We start from the raw sequence: 20,431 nt of genomic DNA, 5'->3' as shown, positions 1-20,431 counted from the left end.
ATCAAAGCTCGAGTCAGGGTATTTCATTGTTTTCTGATGATGCTTGTATGGTCTTCCTGGTTATCTGATAAAAAATTGTGACTTGCCAGGAGGGGAGGGTGAAGTGCCGGATAATTCCGATCGCTCCGAACGCGTGGCACTTCGGCCGACTGTACCTTCAGTCAACCGGCCGATGCATGGTGTATGATCATTTACTCTGTACATCCTTATGGTACAACTACTATCGCTCTCGTGTCGCTGATGACGGGGAAGATCGGGGGAGAAGATGGAAGGTCTGTTATGTGATATACTCGCAATCATCTTATCTAATCCCTGCGCAGCGCATCCAGCCGTTTTTGCAGATCTGCTTCGTCTGAACTCATCGCAGCGCCACCTCCCCCGCCACCTGCTCCTCCGCCACCTGCACTCTTTCCGGCGTCACTCGCTGGGAATGAAGGTATTCCTTCGGCTACGGCCACACGTGAGGAGTGTAATGGTTCGGAAGCCATGGGGTTGACGGTTGGAGCAGAGGCAAGCTAGTACAGATGACTCCCGGTCAGCCATATATCCTTCAAAGCATGATAGAGTAATGGATATGATGTTGAGACGTACCGAGTCATTCATGCTCATACCGATCTCCTCCAGGACCTCGTTGAGGATCTTATCGCTCTCGACATCTTCACCTTCCCCTTCATCCTCGCCCTCCATCGCATCGTCTACAGCGTCCGACATCATCTCCTCCTTCATATCCATCGTGGATGACTCTCGCTCGAAATCGTTCATGATTTTCTGAATCTGTTGGGAGGAATCGCGTATGGAGATGTTATTCACCGATGAGTAAGGCGATGAGGGAAGAAGGATAGCATCAGACGTCAGCGAACTGTGTCATCTTTTGGACATGTGGACACCCGCGAACGTACCTGAGGCAGATTCAGACTCCTGTTCATTTGTCCCATAGCCTACATACATTTGGTCAGCATCCACTTTAGCTTCACCATCAACACTGCTCTTGAATCGGACTCACCCTTGTTGCCCCCTTCATGGCTTGAGCCATCTGCTCGTTACTCCTCAACGTTTGCATCCTCAGTGACACCGCTTGTAATTGTACCCTCATCTGCGTAAACTTCTGCACATATCGTCTCGTCCTCACAAGATCTTTAGCCATGATCTTGCATGCATTCTGTCACAGCACAACGCTTATCAGTGAACCTGAAGCATCTTGACAATTCGAAATGGAGATCAGCGACATACCATGTTTCCCGCCTTTGCATTACGTTTGATCTCCGCCATGGTCTTCTTCTCCTGGGCTTCCAGCTTGGACTTCTCCCGATCGAGCTCTCGTTGAGCTTTCTGCAGCGACCGTTGATGTTGTCTCAGTCGCTCGGCAGGGGTCAGTGATCGACCGAACAGTGTGTCCTGATTTGCTATCTTAGTGCATTCGGGCGACAGCAGGTCACAGTATACTCACTAGGATGTTCATGATGGCAGTTTGCGTCGATGTATGTGCTCGTTGAAGTCTGACTGATGTGATGTTCTGAATGATCAGTCGGTGTCAATTCAAGTTTGTTGTCATGACGATGCTGTGTCTCTCGGGTGAGAGTTGAGTTGAGAGTGCGGACGGGATCCAACTTCCACGTGTTTCCGCCCCCGTAACTTATCTCGTTGCGTCTTTGTTGTTTTCTCTTTCGCTCTCATTCTCTCTCTCTTGGCCGTTGACCGATAAAAGGAGATCAACCTTGATCATCTTGCTTTCATACTTCTGCTCGTCTTATCGTTGAATACGGTTGAGAGCACGGATGAGGCTCTCATACATTGCTCATTGGGCTTTGGCTGTCTCCACTAGCCTCATAGCCAGCCCGGTCTCAGCTACGACCACCGACAACGATGATGACTTTCAGCTGCGGCAACTGACGGACGACAACTTCAAGTCCAATACCGCACAAGGTCTATGGCGAGTCGTATCTCGCTCCTCAATATGTGAATTGCAAGCTGACTTGACTCTCGCTCCACAGGCTCATCGAACATTTCTCACCGAAATGTGAACGCATTTGATTGCAATCGGTCAAAACGAGCGGAACTGACATAAGCTTCATGTCTAGGCGGACATTGTAGAGCATTTGCTCCGACATGGACTCAACTAGCGAAAGACAAACAACATCTTGAGCGACTGACGGGCTTTCATATGGCTCAGGTCAATTGTCTGGCACAAGGTGGTGCGTAGCTATCAAGCTCCGTTAAACCCGGTGCAACAGCTGATCTGCAGGTCACAGATCTATGTAACAGCAATGGCATCAAATTCTGTACGTGTTAAAAAATCTGATCTTTACATCTACTAACATCATCCTATAGACCCTCAGCTCATTTTGTATGTCGGCTCGGTATCCTATCCTGACGTCCCAAGGTCCGCTAACCAATGTCATCAATATCAGATATATCGACGGGGTGCCTCAACCGCATTATTCCGGTGATCGTTCTCACGCCGACCTCTCTGCATACATCGATGAACATTCATCTACTTATTCCCAAGAAGCTATGAAAGATGCCGAGGAGAATGCAGAAGGGGCGGGCTCTCGCTTCGCCAATCCCGTCGGAAAGATCGCCGAGGTCGACGAGCTAGGTCTCGAAGCATTGCGGTCGTCTGGCCCCGTTCTGACCGAATTCTTTGCCCCGTGGTGTGGACAGTAAGTCGTAGTCGGGAAGCTTTACAATGCTGGTGCACTGCTGATATTGGATACGTAGCTGCAAGCGTTTGAGACCGAGTTAGTCTCCCCTTGTTGCGTAATGAGCCTTTCTGACGCCTCCGATAGTCTACGAGCAACTCGCGGACGCAATGAAAGGGAAGCTCAACATCGCTGCTGTAGATTGTGAGGATCACAAAGCGTTTTGTCGGAGTGTCGGGATCCAAGGATATCCCACTATTCGGATGTGAGTGACCCTTGCCCGCTCGCCGCCACGATTTGCTCGTACTGATCACAACACCACAGGTTCCATCACGCTACATCGACCGAGTATACTGGTCCCCGTAGCCTTGAGAAGTTGAGCGAGTTTGCGTCAAAGGCTATCAAAGTGTATGTTGTCCTCCTGTATCGTCTATGACAACCGACTGAAATAGCTACCTAGGACCGCGTTACACTCAATCAGAGCCAATGACTTCGAAGACGTTGTCAAGCAGAACGAGGCATTGTTCTTGTACTTGCAAAATTTCGATACGACGGTAGCAGAGCAGGTAAGTGAGACTTTCAGCGACGTCATCATGCTCACTGGCTTCTGATCTGTAGAGATCCGTCAAGGCAGCCCTCGAACCACTGATCGGCTCTGTCCCGGCCTACACATCGTCAGATCCCCAACTATACAAACGATTGTCGATTTCGAACCCTCCGCCTACCTCTGTCCTCCTTGCGTTCTCGTCGTACTCAACCCGTCCTGTTGGCTCACTGCCCTTTCCAGCCTCACAGCAAGACGTCAATCGCTTCGTACAGCTCCATCGTTTCCCCACTCTCGTGGAGCTGACTGGCGCCAATCACGCCGAATTCATGAAGGGTGATGCCAAGGCGATCGTTGTCCTCGGCGCGTTGCATAAAGGTCAAGATGGAACGAAGGAGAGGGAACAGCTGGGAGAGATAGCCAGGGCGTGGAAGAGAGGCGGCAGAAGGTTTGATCAACCCGTATGGTTCGTCTGGGTCGACGGCGAGAAGTGGTCAGGGTGGTTGAAGCAGTCATACGGGCGGGTGTCATTTCTCATCAAAACGGTAAAGGAGTCTGGCTAAAGTGCTGTAATACAGGATTCGAAAGAAGGAACTCCCAGCTGTTGTGGTCATAGATCCGCCAGTGAGTGTGACGAGCCTTGTCGGCTGGAACCGTTGCTGACATTACGATCTAGAACAATGAGTACTACGATACTACGATCGAAGGTAACAAGATCTCTTTCGATGGGGCGAGCACGTTCTCGGTACTTGAAGGATTTTACCAGCATTTCTTGAAGCCCAAGAGGATAGAGACGACTCTTGAATGGGGATCGAGAAGCGCCGCCATGACGCTTATCAGTCTGGGTGTGAGTGGTTCCTTCTCGCTTCGTTGCCACAACAATGCCGTATCTATCGTCCCATCCTTACCTTCGTATTGTGTGCGATATCGCACGTACTGATCCCAGCGATTTTCACAGCAAACCAGTGTTGAACATCCCTTCGCCGCTTTGATCATCTTAATCGGAGCCGTGGCTATATTTGTGTTCTTATTACAACGGTGTGTCGGACGTGATCTGAAGGAAGCAGGCATCACGTCGAGGCTGGATTGAATGGAGGTTCTCACGTATGAACCGGTGTAAGATCAGCTCGGTTTCTTTGATACAGCATATACCCTGCATTGCTTGAATGATACTGGTATTCGAAAAGACATCCTGTCACGAGTGTGCGAAGATAGTCACCCATCATGCATCCGCAATCCGGTCCATGCGGGCCCTGATCCTGTGTTGTAAACTTCTGTGGGAAGAGTGCGTCCTTCCGTCACAAAGGCACTCTGGAACGACCATTGAGCGGGCTGCATGCGTGCAATCGTCAATGCGCAGCATATTTGCTGATCTCCTCCAACACTTCAGTTTCCCCTTCTTTCCGTCTCTCCTCTTCCCAATCTGCATAAGCTTTCCACCACCATGTATGTGTTACTCCATCCTTGCCCAGATATCCAGCTACACCATCTTCGCCGACTTTCTTCGCCCATGGCTTATCCACAATGTAGTGCAAGACGACCACCTCATGGTCTCTCCACATGTCGGGATGCCAATATCTCATCGTCTTGATTGCATTATATCGCCAACCCACATTGGTCCATTTGCCATCATAGAAATCGGCGAGGAAGTCTTGGTCGGGAAACTGATAGGTCTTCAATCGATCTGGATTGTCGTTGAACACACCCAACATGGTCGACCACTGTCGTTCCGAAGGACGAAATACGAACATGCCAGAATTGAGCAATCGATAGGTCTCCTGTCGTCCATCAGTCGACTCTACCGATCGAGGATTTTCCAGACAGTCCGGATGTTGTTCTCCTGTGAAGATGCAATTCTCCTTCTTCCATTCTTTAGGTGCCCAAGAATCGTCATCCAAGTTACAGACACACGCTCCGTTGGCCAACAATCCGTCTTCCGATAACGGAAGCTCGAAAAGGCGTCCAGGATCTCTAAAGACCAACATGTCCGCATCGAGAAAACATATCTTCTCATATCCCAGATCGTACAGTTCGAACACCCGTAGTTTGGTCCACGTGTCCGCGAATCGTTCAGCGATCAGAGTTTGAGGGGTGTCGAATTTGGGTAGGAGAGCATCCACAGGAGTGAGGATGATATTGGACCGCTTGACCTCGGTGAGTAGGGCGGTGATTATGGCTTCTGGGATGGATTTGGGTGTGTAGAGAAGTAAGAGTGGATGAGGGGAATGTTGATGTAACGAGTGGGCGAGGAGGATCGCGCCAGGCAGATACGAGGTGGAGGTCACGAGTGTCGCGTAGGCATACTTGCTGGATGGTGGTGACCTCGCAGAGCTAGAAACCATTCCTGTCATATTGATTGTTGCTCTCCCAAGTAAATATCACAAGCTTCGTGAACGACGACATTGTGCCGAATCAACACGATCTTATCTCCTCGTCGTGAACCTGACCGGATGATGATTGCGGGTCAGGTTGGTTCGGATCGATCGAGTGAGATTCGATATGAAAAAGTGCGTGACAGGCCATGCCGAGAGATGCGGAATCTGACCGAAACACGTGCAACGACAACGCACAAAAACAGTCACGATGGTGACCTCGAGTCAAAAGTCTGGGAATCTGCATCGTCGTCAACGGAAAATGGTGTCGTCAGGATGGACTATCTCTGTCCAGCGCGACGGATGCTGCCTGATTTTTCATACCTGATGCTGTGGTGTCAAAGTAAGCGGTGATATGGCACAATCTCTGAGCAAAGTTTTAGCCGCAGTGAAGTTGAGACTGATTGGGTGCACCTGAAGTCGACTGATCAGATACTCAAGTCCAAATACTCTGGTGTGGACAACGAACTCGGCCTGCTCGGGCAATGTCATGAGGGCCATGACACATCGGCACGGTACCCGCTTACAAGTTTTAGCAACTGGTGAGATCCACCAGAATTCAGGCAAAGTTTCCTCTTCTGCGCAGTGGTCAACTGCATCACATCCCAGATGAAAATAGTTTGATCTTCAGTCATGCTCAACAAGATATCGAGGAGTGTCCAGAGGGCGACAGTGTGCTGGATCTTATGTTCTGGTCACTGCCAGATCTGAGGAAAATTCAGCCGCTGTACTTGTCAGCTTCGTATCGGGCAACCACCAAAAACGATCTCAAGCATGATGAGACGATAAACAGGGACAGCGGGGCGGATGGATTTGTACGCCTCGTGAACACTGGTGGAAGGAAGAAGGCCTGGCGTGACGCGATGATAAGGTTCTGCAACCTGTTTGCTTTCTGGCCGACATGGTATAACATCGTCTCACTGATTGACGGGATACACATCGACATCATGAACTCTTACCTAGAACTTCGATGATTACATACTATTTGGAATACATACTTTGAATGCCTCCGACCCCGTCGTTCAAGGCGTTTACGCTACTGTGTCTTCCTACGTTCCGACAGCACCTTGCCTAATCACCCATTCTCACCTGCTCATATCTCATAAGCCTAATAAATTCCTTGGCCATCACCTCCCAGTCGTCTGGTTTTATGTCTGCGTTCTCCCACTTTTGGGCATCCACCCTCAAGCTCGCTCGCATGAGAGCTGCCAAAAACTTGGGAGGGATCTTGGCGATGTTAGACACTGTCCAGGTTCTCACGTCAAACATGCTGGCGCCTTCGTACTCAGGACCGATTGTTCCCAGCCTCTGTTCTTCTGGGGTGGTCCATTGCTCAGAAAATTCGGAATTACTGCTTGCTGGTTGCCATACGAGGTGTTTCCCGTTACGAATTGCTTCGGCGCAATACTCAATGTCGCCGAGATTGCTACCGAGGATGAAAAGGCTGTCGCAGCCAATTGACTTGACGCTGAAGAGTTTCTTGGAATAAAATCTCAGAGCGTAGGAGACCAATTGACAATCGTATTTGTCCACGAAGCGGATCAGGAGTCGCAGCGTGACCAGGACTTCGGGGGACGGTTCCGGTGGTGATCGCTTTTGGAGAAAGTCGAGGAAGAGACGGAGGACTCGAGCGGTCTCAAACGTGGGATCGGTCAAGGTGACTGTAGGAACTCGAAGAGAGAACCTTGGTACAGACAACATATCGCGGAACACGGTGCTGCGCAATCAGTCCACGGGTATGAGCGGACTGATTACTGCGAAGGGGTCACAGGAGATATCGCTCACCTCTCTGAGAGCAGGTGATATTTGTGGATCTTGAATGAGACGCTATCACTGCTGATCAGTGTGAAGTCGGCGTTGCGGTCGTTGTAGACCTCGTCGGGTGTAGGTTGGTTCTTGGACTCTATCTGATCGAGCTGCAATTTGTCGTTGTTGGTTATGGGTGGAGGAGAGAAAGTGAAAGTGAAAAGAGTGTTGCCACCCAGAGGCTGACCCTTGTGAGGATCAAAGGTCTTCTCCGGCCTATACTTGCTCGAGGTAGGCGGCATGTCTGTGTGAATATCAGGGATATTGGCAGATCTGCACTTCTGTGGAGACAAGAATGGCCAATAGAGAAGACGATAAGAAAAGGAAAAGAAAGACGACAGAGAGTGAGGAAGAGGGTTAGAATACACAGAATTGGTTTATGCCCAGCGTAGAAGAGCACGGACCACCTCCACCTCGACTACCCTGAAGGGGATGCTTTCACTTGCAACGCTTTCAACCTTACCGCTCTTCTTGGTCATGTTACTCATCTTATCTTCATTACCTCTCCCTCCAGCTCTCTGTCATTTGATACACAATGCCGGGCCTATCTCCTACCTCCTTCGCCCCTCTCTTCTCCCTGCCTCCTGGCTCATCCCAGATCACAGCGTTCCTCTCCTTACTCTCTTCACCTTCCCCCCTTCCTCCACCAGACATCAAATCGTACCCGGACGCGATCTATCACAACTATTACTCCCTCGGCCTGTCACTCTGTTTCCTGCCCAGTAAAGGTCTAGACTCGGTCGACATCTACAATACCCCTTCAACATCGTCCACCACTCCTCCACCTCCTCCACCTCAACGGAACCGGTTCAAGAAAGAAGAACCCACATATTCCCCACCTCCGACTATCGAATTGCATTTCCCTACAACAACACTGACTCTCCCACCGGTCAAAGAGGGGGAAGAAGCAACAGAGATGTCCAGACCCCCCACAGTGGTTCTCAAGCCAAATAGTGTGGGACGACAACTTGTCAGCTGTCTAGGTGAACCAAGTAGAAAAGGTTCCGGGGGATGGACGGGAATATGGTTGGAATGGTCCAAGGTGGAATTGCAAGCTGCTCAGGAGGGCGGAGAGACGCTGGAAGTAGGTCTGATGGTCGAACTTCGAGATCCAGGTGCCGCTGAGAAGATGACAGAAGAGGATATGCGGAAAGGTATGGGAGGGGTTTGGGATAGAGCGGGAAGGTGGGAATGGCAGAGTCTCAAGGTGTTCAAATCGGAGTGAGGTTTATAGACATTGCTTGATCCTTCGTCGAGACCTGGCCGAGAGTGAGAGCATGAAGAGGGCGATAATCAAGGGCAGAAGGAGACAGTCGAGCTTTTTGCTTGATGCCCTTAGCCTGCATCCAAGTCATGCCGCGCATCAAAACCTCTCGTTATAATCATGCATGCTATACATTCACATTGTGTCTTTTCTCTCTCCTATGCAGCAATAGTCTCGATCACAGACTTCAATCCTGATTCTCCGAGGATCTCGAATCCTTTCTCCTTCGTGACCTTTAGGTGATTGTACCGACATTCAGCGGACTAGAATGACCTCAAGCATGGGGCAGCTTACCTGAGCCAGCTGGACATTGTTCTCATCCAGCTTCTCCTCCATGACCTGCTTCAACACCTTCAATGCTAAGCTGTGAGCTTCCAGGAGAGTCATTTGCTACGAAACGTATCAGCTAAGACCTCCTTCGTTCGGTCAACTACAGCTAACCTTGTGATAGGCATCTTGGAGACTTTGTTGAGCAGCATCTGAACCTGACCCAATTGCTTTGGCGTCATATCTGACGAAAGTACCAGAAGGGTCGGTGTGGTAGCTTGGGGAAGACGGTATGAGCTTAGTTCGTATGAATGAGAGTTCCACGTAAGCTCACAGTTGAGGTCCTTTCTCGTCTATTCCCGCAATGAGCAAGGCGACACCGAACGGTCTCGACTGGAATGATGTGCGATCGTGATAAGTCTCTGTCTCCCATGGCTACCGACGTCTCGGAGGTAGTAAGTGGATATCCCACTCACCATCAGGGCATCGTCGTCCTCTACACTCTCACCGAACCTCAATGCCAAATCACAGACCGCCTGAGTACAGCTCTCCACTCCAATAGGCTCGTCATACGTGAAAGCGTGCATCTGACTCGTCACTCTGGCATGTTCCACCATCGTCCTTGCATCGGCTGTCAGACCTGACATCGCACATCCAATGTGAGAGTCGATCTCCATGATCTTCTCGATGGAGGACGATTCGAGGAGCGGGGATGGAACTCGTTTTTCGACAGCGAGAACTGTCCCGTGAGGAGTGGTTATTCCAACTGTTGTGGAACCGAGCTGAGTGCAATGAGGCAATGACGTTTTTGAGTGGTCAAGCTCTGCATCCACCGATGAAACAGCTTACCTTGATTGCTTCCATGGCGTACTCGACTGTAAGGGGTAGGATGAGTACAGTCTAACGTGATTGAGATTGAGAACACACCTTGGAATAATCGACCCTGCAACGTGATGTCAGCTGACACTTCACTTACAAGAGAGAGTCTAGCTCACCTCTGGTGAGAAGGTGTTTACACCCCTATCATACTCGGATCTATCAATGTGACTGTGTCAGCTTGGAAGGCCTCGATGACCATGCGAGGAGGAACGAGCTGTGATTGCTGCTATCCTGCGGCTTGCAAGTCTTCGCTCACCTTGTCATGAACATCTTGAGCGTATCTGTGGGCGGGCCGGGATAGACCGAGGTAGTGTGATGTGAATATAGATGCAAGCGAGTTCGAGTCCCAAGCTGGAGGCTATGTGTTGCAATGATGTAAAGGATGGATTGATCCAAATGAAACGCTCACGATTGAGGTTGAACGCTCGCGCGTTGGAAAGGTCGAGTGGTTACGTAACCGTGCACACCCCCCCCAGGGTCCACGTGGCTATCTTGGTTTTTCCTGGCCCTGGAACGGTTAATTTAGTTCCGAGCAGGATGATTGCATTGTTAGTTGGGACAGTGAAAGTCAACCTTCACAAGGTGCTCGTACTATATATCCCATGCAGGTGCTGTTTCATTCCTCCTTTCCTGTTCCTCTTCTGGGTGAGGACAGACAGATGACACACTCGACCACCTTCTCCTCTTGGTGAGATACTTGGTCTTTCCCGCTCCTTGGTGTCTCGCTGGGAAACACAATATCCAGTCAACCTCGACCTGAATTCTCCCCGCTTGGACCTCGTGTGAAAACAAAAGGGGGGGGTGAGGAGAGATGCCGCCCTTGCAGGTGAGACATCAACTTCAGCAATCGTCTTTTCGTCCATTTCTTCTCCACCAACCCCGTCTCGGCTTTACATTCCTGTTCTCTTGCGCCTTCATGATACACCCTCGCTGATCTACAATGCGTCTTCGCTCAAAGGGTCCAATCACGCCTGTCAACCGCGGTCGAGTTCTGCTGGCCAACCTGCCGCCCGGGTCTTACCATTCGGAAGATGACCATGAGAATGACAGCGATTCCTCTTCCTCCGTCCTAGCGCTTGATGAACCTCCCGAGCATCTCAGGAGGTCGAGTAATCGAGACGCACCTATTCCTGTCGATTCCGACAACGACAACGCTGGTGGCGACGGGGAACAGGACCTCCTGAACGTCGAGACACCTGATCAACGTCGTGATGGAGGCATCATGGAGGAAAACTACAGGAAGAGATTGTTGGAGGACCTGAACGATAGCGAGGAAGAGGAGGAAGAGGACGCAGACTATATTCCTCACGGTCGAGCAAAACGGCTTCGACCAGATCGATTCGCAGATGTACAAGGTTCTTTGTCGCCACTCACCTTCCCTCGGCCAAGCTCTCCGTTCTCTGAAGCTGGGTCCTCTGTACCAGATGACTTTCCTGCTGCCGTCGTCGTGACGGCTGTAGGCCCATCTGCCCCACAGTACGCCACTGTTACGGCTGAGAGTTTCTTGGCGGATATTTTGGAAGTCCTTCCAGATCTTGATCCTGCATGGGCTCTCCAGGTCGCTACCGCCGAGCTCAGCACAGGAGCCCGAAACGTGGTCTCCAGAACTGTTGACATGGCGTTGGATATGGAGGCAGGGTATCCCAAGATCAAGGAGGTCTCGAAAGTCAAGGGCAAAGACAAAGAGAAAAGGTCGGATGAAGGTTACTTGGGTCTGGTGTACCGAAAAGACAGGAGACTGGGAGCAATATATCTATCCAAGGCTCTAGCTACGCTAGAAGATGTTTTCCCGCTCATCCCGGTTCCACAGTGGGTTTCCAGGTCTTCCTCAAACCTTGATCGAAGCTTACTGTGAAATAGTATCCGTGCAACACTGTTCTCCCTTTCCTGTCTCTACGCACCGACTTACTTCCGACTTGTAGAACATGGCCAGACTATCCCTCGACCGTACGCTGAGCTGAAGCGGCCACGACCAGTAGGGAAAGGAAAGGGCAAAGCTGCGCGAGAGCTGGTGACTCTTTCTTCGCAAAGTTCTGCGGCTGGTAAAGACGACAAAGGTTCGACGGAGTTTGACCGGGAGAAGGCTTTCGTGGAGAAGACTGTCGGTGAGTCTCATGGCTATACATGGCCCACCAAGTACGTCGTAAACCATTTGACGGTCTCATGCAGCCGAAAGAAGAGCCGAAAACGACCGTAAGATAGCAAAGCGCGTTGCTCAGGAGGAAGCGGCCGAGAACGGGACAGGAATAGAGTGTGGCTGCTGCTTCGATCAGGTCCTTTTCGTGAGTCTGTCGAGGTTAAGTAGTCGTAAAAGCGTGCTTATACCATATCTGTCCACAGGAAGACACCTATCAATGTGCTGAAGGTCATCTGTTCTGCCAAATTTGTACCACTACTCATGCCGAAACCAAGCTGGGAGAACAACAAACAGTAAGTTACTGATTATGTGGCAAGTGCTGAAGGAAGATTAGTCCATCCTCTGCATGGATATGAGTGGATGTCAAGCCGCGTTTCCCGAATCCGAGCTGGGCCGACTCCTCTCGACTAAATCACTCGGCCTATACCATCGCCTACAGCAAGCCAGAGATCTCGAACTGGCTGAGATAGAGGGTTTAGAATCATGTCCAGTTTGTCCTTTTGCGGCGATTGTTGATGATCCAAACGACAAGCTGTTCCGATGTATGAACGAGGAATGCGGGCAGGTCACGTGTAGAAAGTGTAGAAATAAGGAGCACATTCCGAAGACGTGTGAAGGTCAGTCGGTGTCCATTCATGTTGTTCCCTCACTTGTGGCTGACAGCACCCTGAGCAGAGACGGCAGCTGATCGCAAGCTTGACAAGCGTCACACGGTAGAAGATGCCATGTCCGAAGCGTTAATTCGAAAGTGTCCTAAATGCTCCAAGCCATTCATCAAAGACTTTGGGTGAGAAAGCTTTCCAAATCGAGTAACGGAGCTAATGTGTATCGGTCCAGTTGTAATAAGATCTGCTGCTTTCAATGTGGAGCAATATCGTGCTACATATGTCGCAAGCCTATACAGGGGTGAGCTTGAAGGAGGAGAGAATGAGAACTTTGTCGAAGTCAGGCTGACCAATGCTGCCTAACAGGTACGACCATTTCGATCAAAGTCAGTTACAAACGCTTTCCTGTCCGACTACGCGACTGATCCCCTTTTAGCGCCTGAACAATACCAGCGTCCCAAGCAGGCAGGCAAGTGTCCCCTCTGGGATGGAAGTGAAAGAAAGCTAGACGACGAGGCAGTGAGTTGGATTTCGGCACGCGAACATTGAAGGCTAACGCCACGGCAGATTCTCGCGGCTCGGGACGAAGCACAAGAGAGAGCTCGTGCCGCTGCAGCGGAGGAGGGTGTGCAGCTGGCCGAAGAAGATCTTAATGTCGATATGCCGAATGCACTCAACGGACCGCTCGCACGCCTCGCTCCCCATGCGCTCCCGGCACCCCCTGCACCTGATGTTCAAGCACTTGGAGCACCTCACCGTGGTCATCTGCATCAAGCGGGATTAAATCTGGCGCAAGGTGAGTTGTTCCTACCCAATGTCAATTATATCAAGTTGTTGAATTTTGTTGTTCTGCAGCATTCGGCTATCCTGTTGGTCCAGGAGTTCCTCTGCAAGGGGCCCTCCCTCTCGCTAATCCATTCTATGTCCCTCCGATCCAACCTTGGCCAGTACCACCACCAGGTGTAAATCCCCGCCAAGTGGGCCCTGTACCGCATCCTCAGCGTGCCCTACCTGCTCGATTCCCAATGGCCGGGGGTCGACACGAGAGGAATTTTGAAGCAAATGTGGATAATGATCGACCTCGACGAATGGCACGACGTCATCTTCCCCCCCTTCAACCAGGTCCGAGACATCAAAATATGGTGGAGATCGAGGAGAGGAATTGGGTGAACCAGCTAGCTGAAGGTGGGCAAGGGATAATACGAAGATAGGTCAGATCGATTGTCGACCTCGTTCCATCGGCTCAAGAAAGCGGCTCTTCCATCCACCAGCCGAGAGTGTCGCACCCTCAAGTTCGGAATGCGGACCCCCACTATCATTCACACTTTGACGAATTCAATTAATTAAGACTGTTTAACGAAAACTTTATGTCCGCGCATTGTACACATTTCAAAACCAATGGTTACGATCATCACCCATAATTACATGTGATCTTTTTGTTGTGTATACCTTGAGAAGGCTTAATGTATACATGTACCTGTATATGTGTAGCAAACGGCTCACTATGATTGAAAACCTTTGGCAAATCCGAAGACCATTCTGCTTCCACCTCCTCGAGCGTGAGGGGATGACCGATGTGGCACTCTGACTGAAAGCGAGCGGAAGGTCGAATATGAGCGCTGACGTGTGATGCAGTACTGTCCAAACGACAGACTAGCACCACATCATACTCAGTGTGTCGCATATATGCTAAAACGCAGTCTGACCTATGCGATTATGACCATCATCGTCCACAATGTACCTTCCCGAGTATATCCAATGTTTTTCTCTTTTCTCTTGCTCGATGGAAGCCCCGATCACGAATTTGATTCACACGTTCGTGACATGCTATCTGATTCGATGTACTGTGCAGAAGATCCTCCTTACACTCCAGAAGGCTGCGAAGAGAGACAGCCGGTTTGTGGAAAGGAGCGCTCGTGCGTAAAAGAAAGGATCTTGTCTAGATATGATATACTGTATGTTCGAGATCAGTTTCAGGTGGACGATCCTTTCGTACAAGCAGACCGACTATTACGTCCTGAACGATACTCCGTCAGAGGAGCTAAGCCCGAACCCGATACGGTATAAATGGGGACTGATAGGGGAGGAATATTCTTGACTCTTCTGACTCTTCTCATCTCAATAAGCTAACACAGTCTAAAGAAAATCATCCTCGGATCAACCGGACCTTTTCCTGCCCAACCACTACTCATCACCACTTACAGAATACAATCACTGTACCCTTCTCGGCCATCACCCAATCTGTTTCGCAGCCCGTCATGTCCGACAATTCTGGGAAAAGCTCATTCAGAGCGCTCGGAAAGAAAGCCTCCCAAGTCTTCCAGCGCGCAAAGACCTTGCCTCAGACCATGAGCGTCGGCTCCTCTCATGATCGCCCGGACAAGGACAGGATTCTTGCACTATTGATGGAACAGCAGCACCGGGGCGAGGAGCCATACTACAAACCTTACAAGTGGGAACCTCCGCAGGCTATGGCTGGCGGTCATTCGCCGCACAGCAACCGGTCAAGAACGTTTCCCTCTGCGGGCGAAAGCTCGAAGATGAATGAAGCAGAGTCTTATTTCACGGCTTCGCCGTCTTACCAGTCAGCTGCTCAGAACTCTTCTGAACCTTCTTCCACGGCATTTTACTCGGATCAGACAACCTTTGGATATGTAGACATGTCCCATGTCCCCATGCCAATCCCTGACCAGACAGACATTCGGGCCTCCTCTCGGACTGCTAATGTTTCGGAGCCTATATCCGCAAGGAGAAAGAGACCGCCTGCTCCTCCCAGAACCTCGAGTGCTCAAGCAAGCAGCAGTAGTCAAGGTATGGCTCTGCCCAGTGGTCGTGAACCCAGTCGGAAGCCACGCAGTATCGCGTCTCTCGAGTCGGTGGCAACAGAATTTGACATGGAGCCTGATGCACAATCTCGTGCTCTTTATCAGACTGAGCAGACTCAAAGAACACGTTCGGGATACGATTCTGGGTCCTCTTGTTCTGAGATTAGTGACGCAGATGATCAAGAGAGACGGGCCGCTAAACTTTTGGGGAACCCAGCGCAAATGGCCCGTGTGGCTATCATGAGCCAGAAGCCAGGAGAACTACCGCTCAGATCTCTTGGGAGTCCGTCATCGCATGGTCTGAGGACATCGTCTTACGCTGATGCCACTCGTGGAGGCCTCACTGGATACAGTGGATCGTCCAGTCGAATCCCGACGCGACCCGAAGAAACCAGTGATTTTGACGTTGACTCCGCTGATCCGGGTCCCAGTCATACTGCGGCCGGTCAAATTGGGACAGGCAGATCTTACCCCAGTGAAGACTACTACAGAGCCAGATTGCCTCGTAGCCGTACCGAATGGAAGGTAGAGGACCGTGATGGTCCAGCTTGTTATGATGCGAACGAGGTGGGCGATATCCAGCGAGCCTCTTTCCGGAATTGAGATAGAGTGATTTGTGGTAGATCTTGATCAATTCCGACGTGCAACTTGTTATAGGTCATTAGATGTCAGATACTTGATAGGACACATTCCTGATATAGACCACCAGGCTATATACAACATCACGGTTAGGTCATGCCTGCATCGTCGACGAACACATGGAACCGGAAATGCATATTGGTCGAATAATGCCCTGCCTCTGAGATTGACTAGACCACGGCCAGAACCCTTTGTATCGAGGTCTAAATCGAACACTTCACACATAGCTATGTCAGCCATCTCGATACATAAGTACCCATAGTCCGCTCATAAGCAGATGTAATCGGCATGACACTTTTCCTTATCTTTCCTTTCCGAGTTGCAATCCTGACCCTGTGGATCGTATCGTCTACCGACATAGCCCAAGGTGCGATAGAGACTCCTCTCCTGCTGTGACCGAGCTATCCTACAAGATGTGGCTTTCTCGTCTTTCGTCATCACGTCTCCAAGGGGTCACAGCACTACAAAAAGGACGAGCACACGAAAAAGAGCAGTGAAAGGTATGACTGTGATCGCAAGAAATTGTGCCCGTTTCGCAACCGTTACGAGTAAAGCTTCCTTTGATGATTTCGGGTTAGCAGAGGTGCTGAGTGATCACGCAACTGATGATTTTGATGGTCCGCCCAAAAAAAGACACAAATGACAAGGTATCAGTATGGGCTGAGTCGGAAAGCGTTCGTCACAGTTCTGCCAGTCTTTCAGGAAATATTGCAATAGATCATTTCCATAACTTACATGTAAACTTACCTTCCTATCAATCTCTTGATCCACAATCGTCATCTTGAGAGACCTCAGAACTACTGTCTTGAGGCAACCATCTGCCTTATCAGCATGTCGTCCAAACTTCGAAAACCTCTTAAAAAGCTTTTCCGCAGGAATGGATCCGCAAGGGAGAGGTGGGAGGGGGTGGAATTAGACGGGGAGAGCTCGCCCAATCTCACTCCCCTGACAACCTACGAGGAGCAGCAGGAATGTTCGAGGAAGCTAAAGCAGGAGGAAGGTATGAGACGACCCGAGACCGCGGGAGGGTCACCATCCTTGGGAGTGGAGAGCGATAGCTCCTCTGATCTCACGCTACTCACGACTTACGAGGAACAACAGGAAGCATTGAGGAGGCAGCCGAGCCAACCGGCCACTGACGGACATTCACGACATGTGGCAACCGACACCTCTCGATCGAGGCCTGCCTGGACGGGACCATCCGAAGCCTCTGCCTTTCATCAGGCGCCTTCCAGCCTTCATTATCTGTCCGGCAGAGTAGGTGACGATTCTCCGGCACATTCCACAGCAATGGCTTCATATGCCGCCACGTCTTTACGACCTGCGGCCACTGCCACCGTCACCACGCAGGGCCGCGATCAAACAAGACGGAGCGTGGAATCCATCATGACGGAGTTCGAAGAAGGGTTTGGAAGTCTCGAACGCCAGCGCTCTCATCCCCAGAATCGACATCTTGAATCAGACTCAGCGGAACGAAGGGAAAATCAATCGAGGCAAAGCTTCCGAACCGTCGCCACGGAATTCGAGGAAGGCCCATCTTCCGACATTACGCACGCCGAATCACCACGAGAGGCTGAGAGGCTTGCACGAATCACCCTGCCACCGAGATCTGACAATCGGGCTTCCGTGGAAACTCAGTTCTCCAGTGTCAGCAGTATGCAGCCAGAGTAGACTAGATTGAAATGCAGCGCGGACTCTCATGGACGGTGATTCTCGTATTTCAGATATTGTTTCGCAGCCGAAAGGCTTTCTCACTGTATGCTTCTTCTGGAAAGACATGGTACGCACAGCAGGCAGCACACCAGCATTTCGATTTGTAGAGTACGGCCCTGTCGACATGCCGACCTCCGACACATGTGGCCAGTCCCATAGGTCTTAAGGAGTCTCGATTTATGCACGTATCAGAATGCGCTTTGAACTCACCAAACAAAGGGCGTCGATTGCTCTGTCATTTGACGTAGTGTCTGTTATCTTTGAGGCGAAGCTAGCTGGTGTGATCGTTTGACGTCATGTTTATCTATCTTCAGGCGTTGGTCTCGTCGCCAGGGCTGCATACATCATCAGTGCAACGTCACCACACAAGATAACACCAATCCTACAATAAAATCCAAGAGTGAAAGGGATGATAGCAATTTGCAAGAGATTTAGACTGCCGCCTTGTTCGCTTACGAAGGTGCCCTGATAAGCGTACAGAACCTTTGAAGCAGACAAGGAGGAGGGCTACTTGGCTTTTTGATAGAACAGATTACTGTGTCAACTTTGAAGGTATATATAGTGTGGTACTAAAGCCCTTTCAAGTCCTCAGATTCGTAGCAAACCTTTTCTCACGCAAACGCACTTTCTCAAATAACATATCTTCATAACGCTGAATTCACATACAAGTATATCAATATGTCCCCTTCCTCGCCATCTAGTCCCCAGTCTGGTGCTCCATCTTTCGGGCAAAAACTGGCCCGGAAGGCAAGCAATCTTGCTTTAAGAGCAGTCTTGAGTGATTCAAATCTCACACCACTGGATCCTGGGGATCCGATCAAATGGAGCCCAAAAGCTCTCGAGGAGCGCAACGCAGAACAGAGGAGGGATGTGCAGCAGTATGAGGGACGATTGGAATCTGCTGCCAGAATTGGGCTTCTTCTGCACCTGGAAGTGATGCTCAGTCTCAACGAACGAATCAGCCAAACAATGTCTGCCCCACTGCCGACGTTCCCAGTTCTGCCGTCGGGATCGCTACCACATCGTCCTCTGCTGTCCGCAAGGATCCCGACCCATCTGAGGTTGCAGATGCTTTTGGTGGTTCTTTAGCCTCATCACCTCGCTCCAATTGGAACTTCAGTCGTCCAAGCCGTATGAATACCAGCGCAAGTGCCGCTTCCGCCACGAGTGAGGGAAGCGGTCGTCTGCATGCCCTTATCTCCAAGGGCTCTGTTAAAACTTTGAAGGGCGAAGAGTCTGATCAGTAAGCTGCGACAGGCTTGTGTCGTTGTCTGATGGCAGTTATACGATGGAAGATTCTGATCTTATGCTCGTCAATTACCTAGTAGGATCTCATAGTATCCTGAATGCCGCCTGCGGTCAGCAACGATATGATTGTATGCAGCCTGTTCCTTTGCGCCTACTGCTTACCGCACGTTTCACTGACCAGTCACCCTGAGAGGTTGCACGGGATCAGGTTTGGCACAAAGTATGTATGTGTGACCCACTCCTGTATCCTATGGGAGTTGCCAATGACCTCCACAAGAAGGCAAGAACACAAAAGATGCACAGAGTAGAGATCGGAGACGAAAGGTAGCATTGTCGTCGAGAGTCTCATCCAAGTTTCACCACTGTTTTGAAGATAGGCTCCTTTCTTAAGCTTGGGCCTTCTGCACCAGGAGGAGGCGGTGATCTTCAGATAAATCAACGTTAAGGTCGACCTCGATCTGTATCTTTCAATATAAAGTCGACCGGTGCCATCCCCACAACACTTTTGCCTCTGAGCTACTCAATCCATACGGAATCTTACGCACCTCATACGGCAACTCAGCTGTACAAAACCCCTGAACATCTGTTGACAGCAACAGCCGCCCCTGCACCTTACCGTCATAATGCCTGAGACTGCCCAAAGCCGAACCCGATCCCGATCCCGGTCCATCGGTGACAAGTTCAAAAGAGCAGTGGGGTGGCCTTCCGGTGGTTGGCGTGGAAAACAGAGAATGACTCACGGGCAGGAGAGCAACGAGGAAGGCGGGACCACTGACAAGTCTTCCTCCCCTGATCCGGCTTTGTGGGACACCTCCCCTCCGGCGTCGCACACAAGAGAATTCCAAATGGAAAGCAAAAACTCAGGGGCCGTCAACGACGACAAACCGTGGCTCTCCGTTGACAGACGACAGCAAGAGACTCCCTCAGGAATCGGATCCCGCGTTTCCCATCAATCTGATCTGAAGATTCCTGATCCGGGAGAGACTCTATTCTTTTCGGACTCATCCTCAGACGAGCCGGAGCCATTCTACCTGGAGAAATTTGTCCGTCCGACAGTCAGCCGTCCGTCTCAGCCATCCGGACACACAGGCGACGAAGGTCAGTGTTCGGCCGAAGTCAGCAAGCCAAGTTTCCCCCTCCGTAGCAATACGGGGGATAGCCAGAACAGTCAGGCTTCTTCCAGTGGTCGAGTTCCTAACTTCAGCCGGCATATAAGCCCTCGGAAAGACGCTGACTGAGGGAATGACCAGCGTTGAGGATACGTTTCGAGAAGAGGCAAAATTCGTGACTAGAAATTAGTGATCATGGGGTTGTCATAGACAAGTTGAGCGATGGGGCGGTCGAGGGTGGGAGCTGTGAATAGGTTGAATGGTCGTTTTGGAATGCCATCGGAATCATGTCCAATGTCATCGGTGGATTTGATCTTGTTCCGCCTGCCACATCCCCAAGTCGATTTTGATTTTTGACTCGAGACGCGTCCCCGATCTCTGAAC

The 20,431-nt window shown here is 50.6% G+C and overlaps 12 protein-coding genes across 12 annotated transcripts; 8 read left to right on the top strand and 4 right to left on the bottom strand.

Annotated features, from left to right (window-relative positions):
- Nucleotides 1-305: 305 nt before the first annotated feature.
- Nucleotides 306-1,459, bottom strand: IAR55_002083 (uncharacterized protein; the record flags this gene model as incomplete). Its single annotated transcript, XM_066945200.1, has 6 exons — nt 306-515; nt 592-774; nt 900-938; nt 1,004-1,159; nt 1,231-1,395; nt 1,448-1,459. The coding sequence occupies 6 exons, from the start codon at nt 1,457-1,459 to the stop codon at nt 306-308; spliced, it is 765 nt and encodes a 254-aa protein (XP_066803889.1).
- Nucleotides 1,460-1,775: 316 nt separating this feature from the next.
- Nucleotides 1,776-4,273, top strand: IAR55_002082 (protein disulfide-isomerase domain; the record flags this gene model as incomplete). The annotated part of the gene is made up of 14 exons (XM_066945199.1): nt 1,776-1,930; nt 1,992-2,017; nt 2,079-2,192; nt 2,250-2,279; nt 2,329-2,344; nt 2,409-2,660; nt 2,719-2,738; nt 2,787-2,904; nt 2,964-3,047; nt 3,100-3,205; nt 3,258-3,703; nt 3,762-3,807; nt 3,860-4,030; nt 4,142-4,273. 14 exons carry the CDS (start codon nt 1,776-1,778, stop codon nt 4,271-4,273), a joined length of 1,716 nt encoding a protein of 571 aa, XP_066803888.1.
- Nucleotides 4,274-4,532: 259 nt separating this feature from the next.
- Nucleotides 4,533-5,525, bottom strand: IAR55_002081 (uncharacterized protein; the record flags this gene model as incomplete). Its single annotated transcript, XM_066945198.1, has 1 exon — nt 4,533-5,525. One exon carries the CDS (start codon nt 5,523-5,525, stop codon nt 4,533-4,535), a length of 993 nt encoding a protein of 330 aa, XP_066803887.1.
- Nucleotides 5,526-6,626: 1,101 nt separating this feature from the next.
- Nucleotides 6,627-7,603, bottom strand: IAR55_002080 (uncharacterized protein; the record flags this gene model as incomplete). Its single annotated transcript, XM_066945197.1, has 2 exons — nt 6,627-7,272; nt 7,341-7,603. The coding sequence occupies 2 exons, from the start codon at nt 7,601-7,603 to the stop codon at nt 6,627-6,629; spliced, it is 909 nt and encodes a 302-aa protein (XP_066803886.1).
- Nucleotides 7,604-7,896: 293 nt separating this feature from the next.
- IAR55_002079 (uncharacterized protein) lies at nt 7,897-8,586 on the top strand (the record flags this gene model as incomplete). The annotated part of the gene is made up of 1 exon (XM_066945196.1): nt 7,897-8,586. The coding sequence occupies one exon, from the start codon at nt 7,897-7,899 to the stop codon at nt 8,584-8,586; it is 690 nt and encodes a 229-aa protein (XP_066803885.1).
- Nucleotides 8,587-8,783: 197 nt separating this feature from the next.
- IAR55_002078 (proteasome subunit alpha type-5) lies at nt 8,784-10,041 on the bottom strand (the record flags this gene model as incomplete). Its single annotated transcript, XM_066945195.1, has 9 exons — nt 8,784-8,858; nt 8,920-9,015; nt 9,067-9,169; nt 9,227-9,285; nt 9,369-9,674; nt 9,742-9,767; nt 9,820-9,835; nt 9,888-9,927; nt 10,028-10,041. 9 exons carry the CDS (start codon nt 10,039-10,041, stop codon nt 8,784-8,786), a joined length of 735 nt encoding a protein of 244 aa, XP_066803884.1.
- Nucleotides 10,042-10,711: 670 nt separating this feature from the next.
- On the top strand, nt 10,712-12,213 carry IAR55_002077 (uncharacterized protein; the record flags this gene model as incomplete). The annotated part of the gene is made up of 4 exons (XM_066945194.1): nt 10,712-11,580; nt 11,632-11,876; nt 11,941-12,053; nt 12,112-12,213. 4 exons carry the CDS (start codon nt 10,712-10,714, stop codon nt 12,211-12,213), a joined length of 1,329 nt encoding a protein of 442 aa, XP_066803883.1.
- A 41-nt stretch (nt 12,214-12,254) lies between these two features.
- IAR55_002076 (uncharacterized protein) lies at nt 12,255-13,724 on the top strand (the record flags this gene model as incomplete). The annotated part of the gene is made up of 7 exons (XM_066945193.1): nt 12,255-12,525; nt 12,584-12,695; nt 12,746-12,814; nt 12,880-12,899; nt 12,950-13,032; nt 13,081-13,309; nt 13,369-13,724. The coding sequence occupies 7 exons, from the start codon at nt 12,255-12,257 to the stop codon at nt 13,722-13,724; spliced, it is 1,140 nt and encodes a 379-aa protein (XP_066803882.1).
- A 1,047-nt stretch (nt 13,725-14,771) lies between these two features.
- On the top strand, nt 14,772-15,941 carry IAR55_002075 (uncharacterized protein; the record flags this gene model as incomplete). The annotated part of the gene is made up of 1 exon (XM_066945192.1): nt 14,772-15,941. The coding sequence occupies one exon, from the start codon at nt 14,772-14,774 to the stop codon at nt 15,939-15,941; it is 1,170 nt and encodes a 389-aa protein (XP_066803881.1).
- An 867-nt stretch (nt 15,942-16,808) lies between these two features.
- On the top strand, nt 16,809-17,648 carry IAR55_002074 (uncharacterized protein; the record flags this gene model as incomplete). Its single annotated transcript, XM_066945191.1, has 1 exon — nt 16,809-17,648. One exon carries the CDS (start codon nt 16,809-16,811, stop codon nt 17,646-17,648), a length of 840 nt encoding a protein of 279 aa, XP_066803880.1.
- A 720-nt stretch (nt 17,649-18,368) lies between these two features.
- On the top strand, nt 18,369-18,779 carry IAR55_002073 (uncharacterized protein; the record flags this gene model as incomplete). Its single annotated transcript, XM_066945190.1, has 1 exon — nt 18,369-18,779. One exon carries the CDS (start codon nt 18,369-18,371, stop codon nt 18,777-18,779), a length of 411 nt encoding a protein of 136 aa, XP_066803879.1.
- A 782-nt stretch (nt 18,780-19,561) lies between these two features.
- Nucleotides 19,562-20,176, top strand: IAR55_002072 (uncharacterized protein; the record flags this gene model as incomplete). Its single annotated transcript, XM_066945189.1, has 1 exon — nt 19,562-20,176. One exon carries the CDS (start codon nt 19,562-19,564, stop codon nt 20,174-20,176), a length of 615 nt encoding a protein of 204 aa, XP_066803878.1.
- Between the last annotated feature and the right edge of the window lie 255 nt (nt 20,177-20,431).

The sequence above is a fragment of the Kwoniella newhampshirensis genome, chromosome 4, assembly GCF_039105145.1.
Source record: "Kwoniella newhampshirensis strain CBS 13917 chromosome 4, whole genome shotgun sequence".
Classification (NCBI taxonomy): Eukaryota; Fungi; Basidiomycota; class Tremellomycetes; order Tremellales; family Cryptococcaceae; genus Kwoniella; species Kwoniella newhampshirensis.
Note: the sequence above shows the minus strand (reverse complement) of the source record. Positions and strands in the feature narration are given on the sequence as shown.